This window comes from Neodothiora populina (genome assembly GCF_041146345.1).
Source record: "Neodothiora populina strain CPC 39397 chromosome Unknown canker_contig_12, whole genome shotgun sequence".
Taxonomy (NCBI): domain Eukaryota; kingdom Fungi; phylum Ascomycota; class Dothideomycetes; order Dothideales; family Dothioraceae; genus Neodothiora; species Neodothiora populina.
In genome coordinates this window covers 1686301-1706036 of record NW_027191404.1, presented here as the reverse complement: position 1 = coordinate 1706036, position 19736 = coordinate 1686301, and the positions used below count along the sequence as shown (strand labels likewise).

The 19736-nt window shown below is 51.5% G+C and overlaps 8 protein-coding genes across 8 annotated transcripts; 3 read left to right on the top strand and 5 right to left on the bottom strand.

The window, feature by feature from the left end:
• Positions 1-149: 149 nt before the first annotated feature.
• On the bottom strand, positions 150-1346 carry AAFC00_001245 (uncharacterized protein; the record flags this gene model as incomplete). The annotated part of the gene is made up of 5 exons (XM_069340411.1): positions 150-482; positions 546-936; positions 994-1027; positions 1109-1215; positions 1276-1346. 5 exons carry the CDS (start codon positions 1344-1346, stop codon positions 150-152), a joined length of 936 nt encoding a protein of 311 aa, XP_069203876.1.
• A 924-nt stretch (positions 1347-2270) lies between these two features.
• On the top strand, positions 2271-3944 carry AAFC00_001244 (uncharacterized protein; the record flags this gene model as incomplete). The annotated part of the gene is made up of 3 exons (XM_069340410.1): positions 2271-2409; positions 2470-3500; positions 3552-3944. 3 exons carry the CDS (start codon positions 2271-2273, stop codon positions 3942-3944), a joined length of 1563 nt encoding a protein of 520 aa, XP_069203875.1.
• Positions 3945-4258: 314 nt separating this feature from the next.
• On the top strand, positions 4259-5203 carry AAFC00_001243 (uncharacterized protein; the record flags this gene model as incomplete). Its single annotated transcript, XM_069340409.1, has 1 exon — positions 4259-5203. One exon carries the CDS (start codon positions 4259-4261, stop codon positions 5201-5203), a length of 945 nt encoding a protein of 314 aa, XP_069203874.1.
• A 250-nt stretch (positions 5204-5453) lies between these two features.
• AAFC00_001242 (uncharacterized protein) lies at positions 5454-7448 on the bottom strand (the record flags this gene model as incomplete). The annotated part of the gene is made up of 2 exons (XM_069340408.1): positions 5454-7092; positions 7393-7448. The coding sequence occupies 2 exons, from the start codon at positions 7446-7448 to the stop codon at positions 5454-5456; spliced, it is 1695 nt and encodes a 564-aa protein (XP_069203873.1).
• Positions 7449-7896: 448 nt separating this feature from the next.
• AAFC00_001241 (uncharacterized protein) lies at positions 7897-10177 on the bottom strand (the record flags this gene model as incomplete). The annotated part of the gene is made up of 2 exons (XM_069340404.1): positions 7897-9698; positions 9754-10177. The coding sequence occupies 2 exons, from the start codon at positions 10175-10177 to the stop codon at positions 7897-7899; spliced, it is 2226 nt and encodes a 741-aa protein (XP_069203872.1).
• Positions 10178-11175: 998 nt separating this feature from the next.
• Positions 11176-13113, top strand: AAFC00_001240 (uncharacterized protein; the record flags this gene model as incomplete). Its single annotated transcript, XM_069340403.1, has 5 exons — positions 11176-11255; positions 11308-11414; positions 11467-11658; positions 11709-12054; positions 12108-13113. 5 exons carry the CDS (start codon positions 11176-11178, stop codon positions 13111-13113), a joined length of 1731 nt encoding a protein of 576 aa, XP_069203871.1.
• Positions 13114-14015: 902 nt separating this feature from the next.
• AAFC00_001239 (uncharacterized protein) lies at positions 14016-16526 on the bottom strand (the record flags this gene model as incomplete). The annotated part of the gene is made up of 2 exons (XM_069340402.1): positions 14016-16369; positions 16427-16526. 2 exons carry the CDS (start codon positions 16524-16526, stop codon positions 14016-14018), a joined length of 2454 nt encoding a protein of 817 aa, XP_069203870.1.
• Positions 16527-17020: 494 nt separating this feature from the next.
• On the bottom strand, positions 17021-19588 carry AAFC00_001238 (uncharacterized protein; the record flags this gene model as incomplete). Its single annotated transcript, XM_069340401.1, has 3 exons — positions 17021-17741; positions 17797-19509; positions 19566-19588. The coding sequence occupies 3 exons, from the start codon at positions 19586-19588 to the stop codon at positions 17021-17023; spliced, it is 2457 nt and encodes an 818-aa protein (XP_069203869.1).
• Positions 19589-19736: the final 148 nt, after the last annotated feature.

Here is a 19736-nt window from a genome sequence, read left to right as displayed (position 1 = left end):
ACCCGTTGCGGTCTTTCCAACCCCCTTGTCGGGAGTGTCTTTCGTTGGTTCTCTTTCTTCTCTTTTTTTCTTCCTCACTAGAAGCAGCCTTCTTCCCCTCAGAAATTGCTTTCACTCAAATCCCTGCCACATTCGAAAAGGCGGAGCGTTTACCTCTCCTTTCTGGCAGCCTTGTCGCTGGCGGTCTGAGAGATGTTGAGTCCGAGACCCTCGGTGTCGAGGTAGACCTTGTTGTTGCTCTTCTCGAGGATGGAAGCAATGTTCCTGGCGTTCTCAAACTCACGCAGGTTGATGTAGCTGTTGCTCTTCTTGATGGCGTCACCGATGAGCTCGGCGGAACGTGCCTCACCCTGTGCGCGCACAATGGCGGCCTGCTTCTCTTGTCTGGCCTTGTCGACTACGAAGGCGGCGCGCTGGGCTTCTTGCTGGGCGACTTGCTTGGCTTCTACTGCTGCGGTGAACTCAGGAGAGAAGGCGAGATGCTGTTTTTTCATGTCAGTCTCTATGTTGTGCTGTCAATTGTAGGAAGTTGTGAATGGACGTACCGTCACTGAGACATCGTCAAGAAGGATGTTGAATCTTGCTGCTCGTCTGACCAGGTTGTCTCTGACCAGTCTTGAGACGTTCTCTCTTTGCGTGATGAGCTGAGATGCATTGAATTGAGCCACGACACTCTTGAGGACCTCGTTGACAATGCTGGGCAAGACTCTCTCGTCGTAGTCGGTGCCGAGTGTGCGGTAGATCTGGGGCAGAGCGTCCACTCGCGGTCGGGAAAGAACACGGCAGGTGATGTTAACCATCTGCAAGTCCTTGGTTCCGGTCAGGGAGGCGACGTTTCTCGGTCTTGCTCGCACGTCGTAGACGATGGGCGTCTCGAACCAGGGAATCTTGATGTGGGTTCCTTCGGGGTAGATGTCGGGCTTAACACCACCTACACTGCGGCGGGTATCAGTATCCTCTCAATGCATCAAAGGCCGATGTTTCGTATCGTACCGGCTGTACTTGACAGCGCGACAACCTCCGTCGACTAGTGATATATCAGCATTTATTCAGCTCTCCAACCGACTTTCGCCGCCTCGGCAACATAGGACAAGAAGACACGGCATACCGTTGAACAAGGCATTGTTGAACAACCAAACACCTCCTACACCGAGACCCAGAAGGGCAATTCCTCCTAATGCTCCTCGCGGGTTGGGGGCACCGCCTGCGCCGAATCTAGATGGATTTGCCTTAGCTTCTGCACTGTGAGTGGCTTATATTTGCAGTCTGGCGTACTTTGCTCCCTGTTGCTGCGCCTTTTGCAGGTTGTTCTGAAGCTGCTTCCACATCTCCCGTGGGTCCGACATGATGTGCTGAGTGTATGAGACGACGGAGTTAAAATGGTGTGGCGTGGAATGAAGCGATATGGAGGCGATCTCGAGCTTACAATAAGGTAACTGCACGATATCACAGCGATGGTGACGCCGTCTCCGTACAGTATGGAAGGTGCCAAGACCTTTCGAATCCCCATTTGGCGGGTCAAAGATCAACCCTCGGCCCCCGGCACCTTGATATATGGCCACCATTCACACTTCTTTCGGAAACCTGCTCTCTACTAAACGGCATGACCGTTGTCTGCTGCTTCTCACTCGCTGCCTGATCACTGATTCATGAAATAACCAACGTAGATAGCACGCCACGTCAATGCTGGTCTTTTGATGTCTTAGGTGATCAAAAAGCGTACGGACCATGATACCTGTGCAGCATCAAACAGATTACAATGTCTGGGGCTGTGACGACTTTTGACTTGTAGGCTTCAAAGTATCCGCGTTGCTCTATCAACTACATGCAGGTGTTCCGTAAATATAGTCACCTCCCCTCAATGTTCTATTCAGGTATTTTATATACGCCCCCCGGATCTCTGTGGAAAGAGTCTCGAGAGTTGACATGAATAATTCATCCACTCCACGCTTTCACAAGACTCGAGCGCTTTCTGTTCCTGCTGTTATAAAAGGACTGTGCTCAGCCACCTTCTGACGACAGCCATCTTCATTAATCGAATGCTACTGCCTGCCACGACATCACTGCCTGCTTAGCGCCACGATATCTAGGCACTCAGTTAAAGCAGAAGGAATCTATTTGTCTTGTAACGATTCCCTCTCTTCGATTCAGGGCAACCTTTCACCTATAGACAAGTTTACATGATCGTCGACTTGGGCCTGCCATCTTACTCGAATCCTTGACCCATAGATGAATTGCAATACTCGCACACCCGCCACAACTTCCTCGCAATGACACAAATTGTAGAAGCTCGTTCACTAGGCCTCTTGACTAAGCTGGCTGCTGATCCACCTCTCTATCCACATAATCCTACACATGCCTCACATGGACCGATAGTACTATACATTGTTCGCGTGCCTGGTAGTAAAGGTAGCTCCAAAAATTGTACAAGTCTCTTTATTGCGGAGAATTGACTGACCTTTGGTATAGATGTCTTCCTGACTCCCTTGAAACCTCGAGAAAAGGTTGTCAGCGCCGAAGACGTGCAGAGCTCACTCTACTATCTGCACGTGGATGAGCCGGAAGATACGGCACTCGTCCCTGTCCAGGACAGCCAGTCATTCTTGTCTCCCCAGGTCCAATATCCAGGCGGCTATGACAGCGCATATATTGCTCGCAAACCCCTGCCCACTCCACCCTTATCTCCTATAGACGATGGTATGGCCACTTTCTCGCAACGACATCCGCCGTTTGGTGCCGATGTGCCGAGGAGAAAACCTGTGCAACGTAATGTCTCTAACAATGGCGAGCTGGATCTGCCCCCAATCCCGCCCAGACCTTCTCACAGGCCGATGAAGAGCTTTGATAGCTCCTTTGGTCTTCAAGCTCGAGCAAACCCTCGAGCGTTACCCGCCTCTCCAGGCCGCAGTCCAGATCCGGAGGGCCAGAATCAGGATGAACCTCGTTACAATCGGCGTTCGCCCTTCGAAGACCGGTCCAGACAGGTTGATGCTCCCATATCCTTGACCCTTATCCGACGAGATCCAACATCAGGTGCGCAGTGGAATGTTGCGAAAATATATGACCCGCCAGTCGAGGAGGTGTCCTCTGCTTCACTTGCAGACTCAGGGGTAATCAGGGCGAAAAGAGCTGGTGCACCTCTCTTCGTTGATATCTGTAATCCTGGCTACTCAAAGTTCATCCACTTTGATAGTATGCGACCAGTGTCGAGGAACAGCAACGAGAGCTCGTCTGTTGGATCTGACGGACAGACTGACGGCGTCTTCCGCCGGAGGATTTGGATGGACGGTTCAAGATTTGCCGATCACTCATATACACAGAAGAGACTATCATCAGCCGACGGCCATCGCATTTCCCGCAGATCTCTCCAGTTGAGCGCCTCAGACTTCCATGTCTCATCTCGAGCAGTCGTCGACCGTCGGAGCAGAGGTTACAGCTTCCGAAGTCCTTGGGGAGGAAAGTGTGAATTCGCAACTGGTGTAGCTGGACGATCGTTGAAGGTGAGCCGATGCGTGTTTTCATCAAGTACCATATGCTAATACTACCGCCAGTGTAAACACTACCCTGAAGGATCTGGGGGTCCGCATGCTGAAGTCAGTGAGCTGCGTTTCAATCTCCCTGCAGCGGGTTCGTCGTCCTCTGCTTCTGGAGGGTCTGCAGAACGAGTCTCAAAACGTGCCTCCTTTACTCCACACCTACGTACACATAGGCATACAGCGTCTGAGAGCCAATGGGACGATGACATGACCGATGAGCTGTCTAATTACTTTGACGAGAATGGCAATGTCAATCTCACCTTGGGACAAGAGCGCGCTGGAGGAGGTTTCCACGGTAAACGCGCCAAGCTTGGAAAACTTATCGTTGACGAAACAGGATTGAAAATGCTGGACCTGACTGTGGCTGCTAATATGGCCTTGTGGTGGCGGGCCTATGAACGTACTTGAGTGGAACGCCTAAGATAGCGAGTCTTCTGAAGCGAAAGTCGAAAACTATATGGTACTCACGTGTGCTAGTGCGCATTGCTTTGTGTGTCAACAATAGCGTACAGCTTCTTTCGCGGCGCATCCGCCAACAAGTTTGCTCTTTGACACCGTTTGAACGCGAAACCCACTAAGCTACTTTGCCGACAATTCGACATAACACATTCTCACTTTCACTGAGCGTCGCCTATCAACGGCACGGCTGTGTCCATCAACTCCAGTCAACGTCCTTACGGCGACTCACAGTACCAGTATAGCCTTAGCTTACCTTCCTCGTCATGGACGGACGTGGCTCTGAAAGTTCTGTACAATTGCAGGACGAGCAGATGACCGAAAGCGATAATGGTTCTGACATTGACGATAATTACGGAGACAAATTCGAAACCATCGAATTCAAGGATGACGCAGAGGTGTTCTACGTGAGGATTATCACTGGCGGTAGCGAGGAGATCAAACAGATAACTCACCTGTCTTTAATCATTGATAGTGATACCTTCTTCGACGATGAAGATGACACCTGGTCCACTATGTTACGCGCTTATGCACCTTTAAGCCAACGTCTTACCCACCTCACTATTGTCGTCAAAGGCGCTAACCTCTTTACCCGCTCCAACTACATCAAGCCGCTTCTGTACGACATGGCCTCCTTTGGCTACACAGAAGACTTTGCGTCCGAATGCGGTGGAGCAGATGTTTTAGAGCAAGACTACAAGAAAGATTCCAGAAAGATCGAGCAACTTCTCCCAAACGGCGAAGGCAACGTCACAAAGTACCAGAGACGTGCTATCGGTTCGGACCAAGTCAATCTTCACGTCACTGGAGAAAAGGCTATCGTTACCGCCATCGTCAACTTACAGCTGCCCATTCCTCACGTCACCATCTATGGATACATGGAGTACGGTCTTCGCTCCTACCTCGTCCAAACACTGAACCCTGAATGGGAACAAGACGAGGACTGCCTCATACAACTCGGATATGTCGCAGACGACTTCGAAGACGTCCAAGAAGCTATACACCACGAGGAAGAATGTCTCATTGCGGGAACACACATGGTCAGAATCAGCCCCGTGACCGAACCAGATGAAATGGAGCACTTCAACGGCCCAAGATTGGGACGTGACAACCTTATCGGATGGCCTTTGCTCACTGGCAGAGCCTTGAGGCAGGTATATGGATGGAGGGGCGAGACTCTACGCGCATGGAAGGGCCCGCCTGAGAATTGAGAGCCGGACATGGAGTGTGGAGTACAGGGCACATAAGACCGGGGGTAGTTATTGATGCAGACAACAGTTCATCACTAGGATTGAGGCACCCTGACTTCGCTACCTAGATGTATCTGAGGTGAAAGTTTCATAGTTTTCAGTAGAAACACAGGACTGCGAAATGCTTGTAAGATAGGAGTCATGGCTTGGGAGATAGCTTTGATAGACTGACCGGGTATCAATGGAATCCACTACAAACAAAGCGAGCCCGTCACGCAACCTCTACTCTATGACCACAACCATCCTTGCCACCAATCCAATGCTTCTTCTTACCCGCCTTGCCAATCTGAGCCAGTTCATCTCCAAACAGCTCCCGCACACGACCGTCTTTCGTCCTAGCCTGCAGCACGATCTGATTGTTTCCTTTACCCGTGGCACCCCACCTCGCAGACAAAGCGAGCACCTCTCGGCCCCTGCCCGAAGGATACACCTCTCCGACCAGCGCCGCCACACGACCCAGATAACGAGCCCACCACGCCGACCAAGCGCCCGCCAACGCCTGCATCGACCTGAAGAACGGCAGATCCGCAGGCGGCAGGTCCGAAGCGCCGCCCCAGCGCTCGCACAATGTAAGTGCCAGGATGGCTCTCTCTTCGTGTGCGAGGCCATGCGCGGATGCCAGAACACCCGTCGTCGTCGAACGCAGCGCAGACGCCGCACGGATGTCCTTTGGGTGCGTCGAGTAGTAATTCAGCATGTTCCCTAGAGCGGCGAGCAGGGCTGGGGTGAACGTCGCTTCTGAGCCTGCTTGTCTGTCGGTGAAAGAGGATGGCGAGGCGGGTAGTGATGCTGCGAGGAGACTTGCGTAGTGCGAGGCGCCGGGGGCAGCCAGTGGTTGCGTGGCGACTGTGACGGGCCGTTGCATGCGCACATCGTCTATCAGTCGCGAGAAGAGAAAGCCTTCTCTGACTCCGCCCTGGCAGAAACGCACTTGTTTGATCTGGGGCAGTGCTTCGCTCAGCGCGCGCACGAGGAAGGCCACCGCGGGCACTTGGCTTGCTCTTCGTTGCGAGACGCGGAAGATGGCATCGTCGTTGTCCATGTCTTCTTGCAGTGTCGCCTGCACGCCTACGGTGTCTAGGAAGTCGGACCGTTGCACGACGAGTCCGTTGATCACTGGGATCGGGTACGGTTGCACTGCATGTTGGGACATGAGGACGAAGCCCCATCCTCTGAAGCCACCCCCGGAGAGATAGAGAGCGAATCCTCCTTCGGCTTTGGCTAAATGGTGGAGTTCGGCTGGCACCTCGAGACTCTCGTACGCGTTCTTGATGGTCGTTTTGACTTCGTCTGCGAAGACATCTCTGGCGTTTCCTCCGGCTCGTTCTGCTTCGCCGAGCCGTCTGGTCAGCGCTGCGGCGCCGAAGGGCATGCTCACTGCTCCACGGGCTGGCATTTGGATCGCGCCTTCGGGCGTGGTTGTCAACCATGTTAGTTGCGTACTACCTCCCCCCAAATCCATGACTAGACCCCGCACGACACCAAGCGAAGTCGCCACACCCAGAGCACCCACTCGTCCCTCTTCCTCCTTGGCCAGCATGCTGACTTCCCACCCGGTGACGTCCTTGATGCGCTGACGAAAGTCCCCGGAGTTGATCGCTGTACGCGTGGCTTCCGTCGCCAAAACAGTCACGTTTGCCGCTGGCACTCCGAAGTCTGCGCATGTGCGCTTGAATTGTTCGAGTTCGTTGGTCACGGCCTTGATGATCTTCTCGGGAATGGCGACGCGCTCTCCGCTCGGAGAGTACTGGGCATCATATAGGGATATTCCTGCGCGAGATGTGTATAGAGTGGGTAGAATGCGCGTGGTTGGTGGTGATAGATCAGATATGGAGAAGCGGACGCCATTGCTGTTTGATTTGACAAGGTGTGGTTAGTTGGAGAGGACGTTGTTCATTGCCCATTTTTGAATGCTTTATTTTAGACATCAAGTCTAGAATTCGACTTTTATGTTCGTGGGTTGATTGCTTCAATTGGGTTTTGAAAACATGAAATGATAAGAGAAGAACCCGTCAACGGACAGAACAAAACGTGCATATTTTTCTCGACGGCAACATATATCCCTCCTGGTCCCAAGGATCGCTTTGTCAAACTGTACAAAATTGGGAGAACAACGCGACGAATGAATAGAATAAAAATCTGGCACTCACCTACCCATGTCCACCAAACCGTGAAGGTGCTCTCCATCGGTTATTGAGCCACCCATCTTTCGTGTTTGTCGGTGACAAGTAATCAGACGCGAACGTAGACCCCAGCAGTTCCTTGAAGCCAGATTACTTGCACGGAAGTTTATCCGTATTGTTAATGGTAGGTCAAAAATGGTGTTTTATCTACAGCAAACGGGTCGGGACTAATTACTTCACGTCCAAGATCGTTGGGCTGCAGAATCACGGGAAGCTGCGTATAGCCGCATACGAAATCTCAACTCAATGTCAACATCGATCCTCGCTATATTATGATAACGCATAGTAATAGTTTGAATACATCATTACAAGTACTATGGAATGAATAAAAAGCATACACGGCTAGGTTACCTGGAGTAGAAGATTTGCAGCTAATCCTGCTATTTGTCAATGCGGCATAAAAATACACATACGTGTGCCAACGCATGTAGTGTTTGCTGTTCGCAGTCGAGTGTGGTGACTATGACAGCCTCAGGACAGGTTGCGAGTGTGCAGATCGAATATCTCGTTTCTCCAGCCCCTTGTCTCTGAACCTTCGTCGATTCTCTCCTGCGCCTGTGCGGCCTCCTCGTTCCAAACCTTGACGACGCTGCCGGGTGCGTATACTCCCTTGAAAACTCCCTTGCCTGGCTGTGCCACTCCCACGCGAGTGTACAGGTCAGGGTCCTCTTCTGGAGTGAGTCTCGCTGCAATAGCGCGGAAGAAGGTCATAAGATCATCAGGGTCTGCAATGCGTGTCGCTCTAAGGCGCTCACGGGCGTAGAGTAGCTCGCGGTTTGCAGCGTGCAGCGCATCAGAAATGGCGTTGGCGAGCTGCTTTTCCATGACTTTGCGCACGATAGGACGCAGGAAGGGTTTTACCAGCCACGCAATCCAAGAGAATTTGCTCTTTCGTAGCTGGTAATTCAATTTATGCACGTGAACTCGAACAGCCTTGAGGCTAAGGATGCTCTCCATCCTGTCCTTGGCAATTTCGACATCCATGTGAATATCAAGTCCGCGCTCATCCAAGGCAAAAGATGCAATACCTTCGTCGGCAAGGCGGAACAGACCTGAATGGGCGCGCATCCAGAAACCCATCTCATCGGCTCGAGCAGATATACCATCAACCTTGATGGTCACTAGATGAGATGACGTTGATGTCGTTCTGAACTTGGCCTTTCGGATTTCGAGGTCATTGTACGTCTCAATTCGAAGTTTGTACGGGAGGAACGAGGTATGGTTCACAGTATGACCTGGCTCGATGATGAGGTTCTCTAGGAGAAGGTCAACATCAGGTGTGCTGACCTCTAGTCTTGGGATAGGCACGTATTGCACGGCAGCGATCAGCAGGGGGATGAAAACATTGATCGCATCCGTGATAAGTTCACCATTGGCAGTCGCATGTAGAGGAGACAGGATGCGGAAGATCTGCATCCCCCCGTGTAACAGACGAAGGACGTCCTTGTCATGGAGGACAGAACTGGCGGTCTCCTGAAGCTGTGCTAGAAGCGCATCAACGTCGGTACGTAAAGATGACTCGGTGCCGATGCGGCGCGATTTCTCGCGCAATTCCTCGAATTTCTCCTGTGCGTGATCGAAGAAGTCTGGATCGGTCAACAGAGCCTGCAGCGAGTTTCCAACTTCGACCATCAAGTTCTCGAACTCTGGATCGTTCTCCTTGTGAGACATGACCTGGCCAAACTTCTCCTCGGTCTTCTCCCACGCATTTCGATCTCCAAAAGACTTGATAAAAGTCCAGAGATTTTTGACTGCCTTGTCGAGAGCAGCATTTTCGTGAACATCATCGTCTAGAGTATCGACTGTTTCCTGTATCGCTCTCGAGTACACCAAAGCATATCTCTTGAGTAGTAACGAAAGTGTTGAGACTGAGTCGGAGTAGTCAGGTCTCTTTCTCAACTTTAGTACAGCCTGCTTCAGGCGGCTGAGCATTACTTGACCTTCATCACCGGTCAACTTGGCTTCAACGCTTTGTTCAGTATCATGCACAACATCAGCAGCCCCGTTAGCCACAACTTTGGTGATGTCGGCTACATCGTCGCCAAGCTCTTTAGCCGAAGGCGGAGGTCCGGCGTCAGCCCCAGGCTCTTGAAGCTTCCCCTGCTCTGTTGGAGTAGGTTCAATCTGCTTGCCCGCCTCTTCTGCAACATTGGAGAGTGAGAAAGCTGCATCCTTGAACACTTCCCGGCCGACAACATTCAGGTCCGAAAGGAATATCCGAAAATCGGAGTTGGTCAGCAATAGTGATCCCACAGTCTGCAAGCTTCGATAGGCTATATGAAATTAGAGTGTTACCATTATGAGCTGAATGCCAATTGCAATACATACCAGCCGCACTGTCTGCCTTGGACTTAGCCTTGACGGCCCGATGTGCAATATCATCGACGTCAACGGAGATCCTAGACTTGGACAGGTACCAAAGGAAGTCCTGAATCTGATCCTCGCTGTTCTTGTTATTCAATAGCTCAATAAAATCCTGCAACCATCTTTTGGTGTGTTTGATCAGCAGCCTGCCTGAATCACTCAATTCCTGGTTTTGAGGATTGAGTATATCTGCTGATAGCAAGGACCGGAGATTAATTATCAGCTGTTCGTTGGATGGCATGTATCCATCTGAGATGGCCCGAATCATCTGATATGAGTGGAGCTTCTGATGAAGCTCACGCTGTAAAGTGGTATCATGGCGATACTGCGGCAGCAAAGGCTCCCGATCATCACCCTTGGATTTACGGAACCCAAAGCATGAAGACATTGCAAAGATCGGATAGGAAATGTCAGATCAGAGAAGAATTACTCTCGGTTCCTTGTGATGTTGATTTCTGTGAAGTAATGGAGGTAGAATGGCAGCTTGACCTGATATCACACACCTACCTTGTTCCAAGGCAGGAACAGGTAAACTACAACATCACCATGTCAAAGTGACGACGCGACTTACGACCGAGGACGGTCTGGCGTCTGGCGTCATGCGGGGTTCCCCAAGCGTGCTCACCGAATGGTCACCTTTTATCACTTGTGTCAGGATTGAGCCGAGTACGATGGATTTATGACTAAACATCGCGAAACCTTATGCCATTTACCCTCAACAACGAGTTCGCCAAATGGCGGCCTATGCGACTTCTGAACGGCAGAGGGCAGCGTTGTGTTTTCTAGTGCAGGGTGAGAGATTAAGTGAAGAAAAAAATAAAACTTCTTAAAAGGAACGTCTGGTACTCCTTAGCACGGATAGATGCATTCAGCCTAGAGATTCCTGTGTTCTAGGCCAATCAGGAGTGAGTGATTTTCCGCACTCGTGTGGCGCAGATGCACGTCCCAGCGATTAGGCCATTGGTTTTCAACAGCCCGCCGAAGGTACCCGATGTAGGACTCCACACGTAACACTCCGTTAACCAAATTCAACCACCAGACGATAATCAACCGCGTAGAAAAAAGCAGCTGTTGCAACAGTTATCGTGAAATCAAGCATTAGCCTAGATTCGAACCCTGCGGGCAATCTGCTCGCGTACTCGCCGCCGTGCCGGGTCCCCTCCAAATTTGTGTTGGTGTACGTTGGGGTTCGGACTATCCTGATATATCGCTTCCGTTGGTGAATCACTCGTTTATAATCACGATAATCGCCTTCGCATTACTCGCACTCCACTTGTACATATGAAGTCTGTGAATCCCCGTTTCGTTTCTGTATCTTGTTCTTTTTCTAAATCATACAAACCCTCAAACACACCATTGACACGCTTCTTGCATCAATCCCCAAGAATGCCTCACTCAGACCCAGCCCCTAAACCTGTCTCAGGCGGTCATCGCCTCCGCCCCTCGAAGCACCTAACACCTACATCGTAAGTCTAGGCTTGTTGGTATGGTCAAGTCGTATCTGACCTGTTCAATTAGGAGTGGAGACTACGACACTTCAAATTCAATTGAGGCGAGGAGATTCCTGAGAACATATGGCCTCACTCCCCCCGCTGTAGAGTCTTTTGAGCTCCAAGCAAAGAGAAGTGAGTGGCCACGTACAGAGCATGTCTGGCAGCAAATTCTAACACAGTGCAGGTCTCAACATTCTAGCAATGAAGCAAACTCCTATCGACAAGTACATGTATCTTTCGTACCTGCGATCAAGCAATGTGCACCTTTTCTACCGCTTGATGGCGGACTACGTCAAGGAATTGACCCCTCTCATCTACACACCCACCGTTGGTGAGGCATGCCAAAGATGGTCTGAGATCTACACCCAGCCTGAAGGTAAGCTCATGCTCATTTTGCTTTGTAATCGTGATTTTAACGTCTAAAAGGCATGTATATCTCATACTCTGACAAGGGCAACATTGCATCAATCTTGCAAAACTGGCCTCACAAGGTTGAGATTACTGTGATCACTGATGGCTCTCGTATTCTCGGTCTTGGTGATCTTGGTATAAACGGTATGGGTATCCCAGTTGGCAAGCTTGCACTCTACACTGCTTGTGCTGGTATCCGCCCAGAGGCTACTTTGCCTCTCACCATCGACCTGGGTACTTCGAACAAGGCCCTCATCGAGGACCCGTTCTACATGGGTAGCAGACGCGAGAAGATCACCGCAGAGGAGGAGCGCGAGTTCCTTGACGAGCTCATGGCGGCGTTGACTGAGAGATGGCCTTCGTAAGTCTCCCCTCTTGTTTTGTTCAAAGAACATTTCTGACCTTTGATTACAGCATCGTCATCCAATACGAGGACTTCAAGAACCCCTTCCCGGCTCTGGAGCGTTACCAGACCGTTTACAGCATGTTCAACGATGACATTCAAGGCACTGGTGCCGTCATCTTGGCAGGTGTCATCAACGCTGTGAAGCAATCTGGCGTTCCCACCAACGAGCAGCGGGCTGTTTTCTTCGGTGCTGGTTCCGCCGGTGTTGGTGTTGCCAAGCAGATTGTCCAGTTCTTCATCAAGGAGGGCCTCACAGAAGACCAAGCCAGACGATGCTTCTGGCTCGTCGACTCGCGAGGACTTGTGACCAACGACCGTGGCGACAAGCTCGCCGAGCACAAGCTCTACTTCTCTCGTGACGACAACGAAGGCAAGCAATACAAGACTCTCGACGAGATTGTCGAGCACGTCAAGCCTACCATCCTCATGGGTCTCAGCACAATCGGCGGAGCCTTCACCCCCAGCATCCTCAAGAAGATGGCGGAGCTAAACAAGCACCCCATCATCTTCCCCCTCTCCAACCCTTCAAGCAAGTCAGAGTGCACCTTCGAGGAGGCCATCGAGCACACGAACGGCACCTGCCTGTTCGCCTCAGGCTCGCCCTTCCCCGCCATCGAGCGCGACGGCAAGACGCTCGAGCCCGGCCAAGGCAACAACATGTACGTGTTCCCCGGCATCGGGCTGGGCGCGATCCTGTGCAAGGCGGTCAACGTGACGCAGAACATGATCTACGCATCCGCCGAAGCCCTCTCCACCTCACTTACCCAGGCCGAGCGCGACGATCTATGGCTCTACCCCGACATTCGTCGCATCCGCGACGTCTCCGTCACCGTCACATGCGGAGTCATCCGCGCCGCCCAGGCAGACAAGGTCGATCGCGAGCTGTCGCTGCGTCACCTCGACGAGCCCCAACTCGAGGAGTTTGTCCGCAGCAGAATGTACGACCCCTTCAAGGAGGGCGAGCACATTGACGCCGAGATCAAGTCTCTCGCCTCCTCTGTCTCCAGGCTTTAGATGACATTCGAACGTCACACCTGAAGAAAAAGAAAATCAGGACTATGTTGTTCGGCCCTGGCGGTCGTGTCGCTTTACTCCTCTTTCTCTCTTCTTTCGCCTCCCTTCATCACGCGAACCTCCTGTTTATCATTCTCCTAGCATTGCATCGCATCATCGTTACCTCGTCTGCTTGTCTGCCTGTCTGCCTATCTGCACTTTCCGCGTCCTCGCGTTTTTCGTCTCTCTTAGATGATTGATGGATGATATGACATGCGAAAAACCTCAAAAGCGGAAAAAGGAGAGAGAAAAAGAAGAAGAAGTGTAACAGAAAAAGGACGAGCCAGACGTTTTTCTTTCTCGTCGCTATTCTTCATGAGTCCTTTCTCTCCAGTTGTTTTTAAACTTGTTCTTCGGAATGAGGGGCCGCTTTTTGTTCTTCTTCTTTGATTATGTGGGAAAGGGGGTTTTCTTTTCTCTTTTTCCTATTGCCTCTGGTATCATACCCTAATAGAACATGGTATACAATAGATCATAGCAGCTTCTCCTTCGTCCTCTTCCTCGGCTCGGTTCTTTTTGTGATCTGATATCCGTGAGTTTATGATCCTGTATAGTTTACAGGGTTTGATTACATACATGCTATTACTCAGTGACAGTCGGTAGTAGGGTTTTTTTCTTTCTTCTCATGGTTTACTATCTAGCCTCTGTACTTGATGGCAAGTCTTGCTCAATGTCTTCCTCTGCACACACGATTCGAGCAGGACCACTATAGAACCAAAGACGAAAACCCACGGGTAGTGACAATGAATTGAGTGCAGCCGACCATGTCCGCAAGACCACATTTACACATATACAAGGTTTAATATATATGTGTATAGAAGGCGAGGGGACCAATAAGAAACTCTACACGAGAAACAATAAGCTTAAAGTTCCTGCGACGCCTCAGAAAAAGGGGCCTCGTTGTCGTCTTCTTCGTCTTGCTGCTCGGTCTCGTTGTCGATTTTCTCTTGTGCAATCTCCTTCTTGTTGGCTTTGCTATCGATAGAGACTATGCGAGAGTTCTTGTTGTCCTTGGGCAAGAGTGTGGTGTCATCAGCCTCATCGTCGTCGTCGTCTTCTTGCTGTTCATCTTCGCTCTCGGGTATAGCCGGGTCGTCCGCCATGTGTTCATCTTCTTCTTCCATCTCCGCACCACCCGCAACTTGATGCGCTGGCTGCGTCGTCTGCTCGTCGACATCATCGTGTGCATCATCCGAGTCGCTCTCCTCGACACGTTCCGCGGATGTAAAGTCGCGACCGGCAGACATTCGCGAACTTCCGCCCTTGGGCTTGGCGTTCTTCCTGCTCTTCTTATCGCCGGAATCTCCCGCCTCGTCTTCGTGATGCAATCTCTCGTGCATGAGATCGCTGAAGTTCGTCTCGATGAGTGTAATCATGCGACTGACGTTTTCATGGAAATCATCCGCGTCGTCGATCTGGCTTCTCAGTTTCTTGTAGACCATCTTACGATCTTGTGTGTTGTAGGGCGAGGTCGGGTGCATGCGAGTGACGGCTGACCAGAATGAGTTACCGTGATCAATCTGCCCGATAAAGTTGCCGTATTCCATTTCCTTGAGCATGGCGTGCAAGTCTCCGAACTTCATAGCCTTGAACCGAGCTTTGGCGGCTGCTTTCTCTCGTTGATGTTGCTGAGGAGACAGAGGGTCTGGAAGGGGTAGACCGTTCTTCTCTTTGCTGGCCTGTTGACGAATCTTCTTCCACTTGTTGGCACACTGGAGTCTGTTGCGCATGCCGCCCATTTTCTGAATGATCACAGGCCAGGCAATGTACTCGTCTTCTTCGGCCGCTGTGAGGTCTCTGTCGAGTCTTTCTCGAATGGCAGCAAGGGATTCCGAGATTGCTTTTGCAAGGGCGACCTCTTCGTCGCGGGTCCAGATGTCTGTGTGACGAGCCTCGCCCAAGGCAAGGAAGTTTCTCCAACGATCACGACAGTCCTCGGGCCATCTGCCTACTCTTGATCCAATCCAGACCCATTTGTTGGGCTTCTCGGCCTGCGCAGCACTTAACAAGGCATCCTGCTCCTTAGTCCACTTTCCGCGCTGAGTGTTGTTGAAATGGCGGCGACAAAAGCGCTGGAGGGCTTTCCGGTTGCGATTGGGCAAGATGTCTGTCAAGATGGCGGTGAGTAGAGACTGAGCTTCGGCGGCGCTCGCTTGGATCTTGTCAATCATTTGGTCGCGTGAGAAATTATTGGCCTCTTGTGCGGCGTCGAAAGCGGCGTCGACGAGCTTAATCTCTGTGGCGGTGAAATTACCCGCGCTGGGGAAGTTGGCTGGGTTGTCGTCGGCTTCTGCCCTTGCGGCCTCGATAGCCGCCGGGGCAAGCACTTCCGAATTTCTCTTGCGCTTCTTTGGGGGTGACGGGGCTCGGGGTTCTGGTGTCTCCTCTCTTTTGCGTTTGCTGGTGGTTTTGGATGCGCGTCTGGCTTTGGTCTTTGCTGCTTTGACTGGCTCAGGCTCTGGCGCAAACTCGTCGCCTGAGTCGGAAGGCACTTCGTAGTCGTTCACATCATCTTCTGCCTCGTCTTCGTCTTCGTCTTCGTCTTCGTCTTCCTCAGGCGCGTCGGCTCCATCTGGGTGTCCATTGACATTATGGAGGAGAGCGCCGTAGCCATTAGTAGATTTGTTTGCTTCGCCGTTTTGTGCTTCTTGTACTTCCTTGGCGCTTCCACCACGGGATGTCAACCACGTCGACACCTTGAGTTCGTCGGGAATCTGCTCGTGGTACGGAGGAGTCGGCAGCCCTTCCTCATTCTCTCCTTCGGCAAGCGCCTGCTGTGAAGAAGCGACAGGGCCTGCGTCGGCATCTGCGCCCTTGGATCGTCGAGCTTTTGTCTGAGTCTTGCGAGTTGTCGATTGACTGCTGCGTATGGATTCCAGAAAGGCCTTGTTGCGCGTGACGCGCTCTCTGCGGCTCTTGGCCTGAGACGCGCTTCCTTCGGCTTCTGGCTCCACCTCTGCTTCTGCTCCAGCTCCAGCGACAGGTGTGGAGTCTACAACTTGATCTTGGCCATCAACGGCAGCATCATCATCGTCGTCGTTCTCATTGTCCTCAGCAGCTTTCGCTTTGCTAGCACTAGAACGCTTCTTCTTGGCGGAATAGATCTTCAATTTACGAGCGCCGCGTCCATCGTTCCGGGGTTTGTTGTTGCGAGGTGTTGCAGCAGGGGTGGCGCTCTCGTCGTCTTGCGTCGCGTGAAAAATCAATTGATCAATAGCTTAGCAGGTGGTCAGTCAGGCTGTTTGTAACATGAAATGGTGGAAGGAATAATCACCTTGGGGAAGACTAGAGTCTGGACCAGTGGCAGCTGCACCTTCGCTCTGCGTCCCCAATTCGGGCGCAAGCTGCGACGATGTGTTGCCCATCGAGGTCATCCTCCTACAAACTGTTCGCGACCTGCAAACGACGGGCGAGATGCTTTTGTGTGGGTTTGGAGGTGCTGAGAAAAGATAAGAGGCGGTGGAAAGAAAGAAATGCTACAGACGACAAAAGTAGAGCATAACAGAGGAAGCGGCGCAGGAGAAGCAGCAGCCGACTATGGAAAGATACAAAATACAAAAGGAAAGACCGAACCCAGTCCTGAAACTGTGAACCTCGACTTCCTCCGAAACCCCACAATTTCACTCCTTGGCGGTCACCACCACTATCCTCACCTGAGGTATAGAGGGTAGACACTCTCTTGTACTGCATGGTACCTTAGTGTTCAATTCCTGCTCTATGCCATGTAATTCATTAGGGTCTTCCATATAATGTACGGCGAAAGATGATCATCACCCCATTCGACTTCTCCGTCTCGCGGAACTCATGCCGCCACGTCCAATATCTGCATGCTTTGGGAGAGCAGACCCGTTCCTCTAGCCACACTACTTCAGTGACTGATGTACTGGAACACTGCACTGACATCTGGTTCGCTCGTCTCCTGCCGCAGTAGCAAATCCTGTATCTTGCCCATCGGTCCTTTCTCTCCGTCGTTCGTAAAGTGATTCCAAGAACTCGTGTCACCATACAGCATCGCCGGCGCCTTGATGAATTGTCTACCGTCCTTGCATCTCTTGCACTTGAGGGTCTCGTGCGTATCGCTCGTCGTGTTGGGTCGGAATTGGAACAACTCTCGCAGACTATCCAGTGAGAAGTGCCGCTCCACGTCTTCCGCTGAGTCTACAACACATGACGATAGTGACTGCTTGTGTGATTGTCTCTGGAAGATCTTCTCTTCGATCGTACCGGTCGCGATGAATCGATACACGAAACAGTCCTTCTTCTGTCCGTCACGCCAGACACGAGCCAGTGCTTGCTGATCAGCTGCAGGGTTCCAGTCAGGGTCGAAGAGTACCAGTCGGTTGGCCCCGATGAGATTGAGACCACATCCTCCAGCCTTGGAGGACAGAAGGAAAACAAATTCACTGCCTTCAGGGTCGTTGAATTTATCGACAAGCTTTTGCCGCTTGTTGACTGTCATTGTACCGTCGAGACGGAGGGACCCATAGTTTCGAGCCCGACAGAGCTTGTCGAACATGTCCAATGTCTGCGTGTAGTTGGAAATAAGCACAATCTTGTCATTCGTATCCGCGCGGATGCGGGCAAGCATGCTGTATCTCACTGTTAGTCGTCATGCTCCTCTGATAGAATCGTCGTATTGCATACCGATCAAGCACCACCATTTTGCCAGAGTACCATGTCTTGACGTCTCTATCCCTGCCGCGAGCATCTTTAGGCACGTAATCTGGCGGGAAGAATGCTTCTGAACCAGGTAGGTCTTCGGCAAGATCCAGTAAATCAGGATGATTGCAAAGCTTCTTCAGCATACCGATAGCCTTGAGCGGCTGACTGCCCTTTCCACGCAGCAACTTCTGAATCTCTGGTGACTGGATGAAGTGGTTGTATAGATCCTTCTGGAAAGGCGCCATGTTGCAGAAAACAACGTGTTCGTACTTGACGGGCAGGTACTTGGACAGGATGTCGTTGGTGCGACGTATGATGAATTTGTTGACCAATGTGAGCAATTCTGCCAGTCGCTCATTACCCTTCTTTTGGTCCGCTTCAGTTCCTGCAGCATCACGGCCTCGTAAAATCGGCAGCTCGAAGCGCTTTCTGAAATCGTTACGCGTACCAAGATAGTTGGGATTTGCAAAGTTAAGTAAGGAGAAGTATTCTGTGAGATCGTTCTGGATTGGCGTTCCAGATAGGATCACGCGCTTCTGAACGTTTAGGCTATTCAACGCGACGAAAGTCTGACTGTCAGAGTTTTTGAGCTTGTGGCCTTCGTCGCAGAGAAGCAGGCCAATCTTGGTGTCTTTGAGCTCATCCGCGTAAAGACGAAGAGTGTCGTAGGAGACGATTAGTACAGGACGCACCACGGATCGGCCGCTGGAGATGGACCATTGCCGTAGTTGCTGGATGAGTTCGTCCTTTGTGGCTTTTCCGTCAACGGCAAAAGGGTGGATGGCGTCCTTACCTAACCATTTCACCAACTCATTTGCCCAGTTGCGGACTAAACTCGAAGGACATGCAATGACCGCCTTTTGTATAGTTGACTTTCCTGCGTTTGGAGATTGCTTGAGCAAAGTCCACATCAACGCAATGCACTGTAGTGTTTTGCCCAGCCCCATCTCGTCTGCCATGATACATCCTTGGGCGTTCGGATCGATCAAGCCCGTCGTCGCGCGGTATAGGAATCTGACACCTTCGACCTGATGAGGACGCAGTACTTTTGCCAGTCTGGGGTCTATGACGACTGGAACTCTTGGTCGTACTTCTACTTTCTTCTTCAACCCTAGTATCTCTGCTAGGCTCTTGTGCATCAAAGGTTCCTGAAGTTGCTGGGGTGCAGGGTCCTCGGTTTTTGCTTCCGGATCCTCGCCTTCCGTCACCGCCGGCTTGTCTTCGACTGTTGGATCGTACAACACGATTGCAAACTCACCACTAGGGTCGTGCAGCGGCTTGGCCACAAATACAGCGCCCTGCCGCAAGCCCAGCAATGGCGGAGGACGAGCAGAATTGTAGCCGCCGACATCCTTGTTTATCAATGGCACAGCAAATCTTCTACGGATGGTCGTCTCTTTATCCTTGACTTCGAAGACCGGAAATCGATTGACGTCTCGCGTCGCCAAGGCAAGTCTGTCATCGTTGCAATATGGCTTGTCACCTTCCTCTGGATTGCCATCCGCATCGGCATAATTGACCTTTCTGCGTTTACGAGATGGCTTCTCTGACGAACGAGCAGCTATAGCGGATCCAGGACATCTGAAAGGCTTGCTGAGTCTATCAATTGAGTTCGGTGTTCCTCCGTAAAGTCGTCCACGCTTTTGAGTGGCAATTGGCGTCGGGGCGAGGTTTTCCTTTTCTGCAATGGCTCCCCTATCATGAGTGAGCACTGTGATCTGTGAATCAGCAGCAACGTCGATTATACATACATCACGACAGTGGTATCCGTCATAGAACAATAAATAACAGAGGTTGCTGATGTTGTCTCGATGGATACCTTATGTAGAGAGAGGCGAAAGCATTGACATTTACAATATCAAGTACTCGAAGAGGAAGACGCGTCGACGCGCCTGATGCCTGGAGAAGGGTCAGTGCGTCGC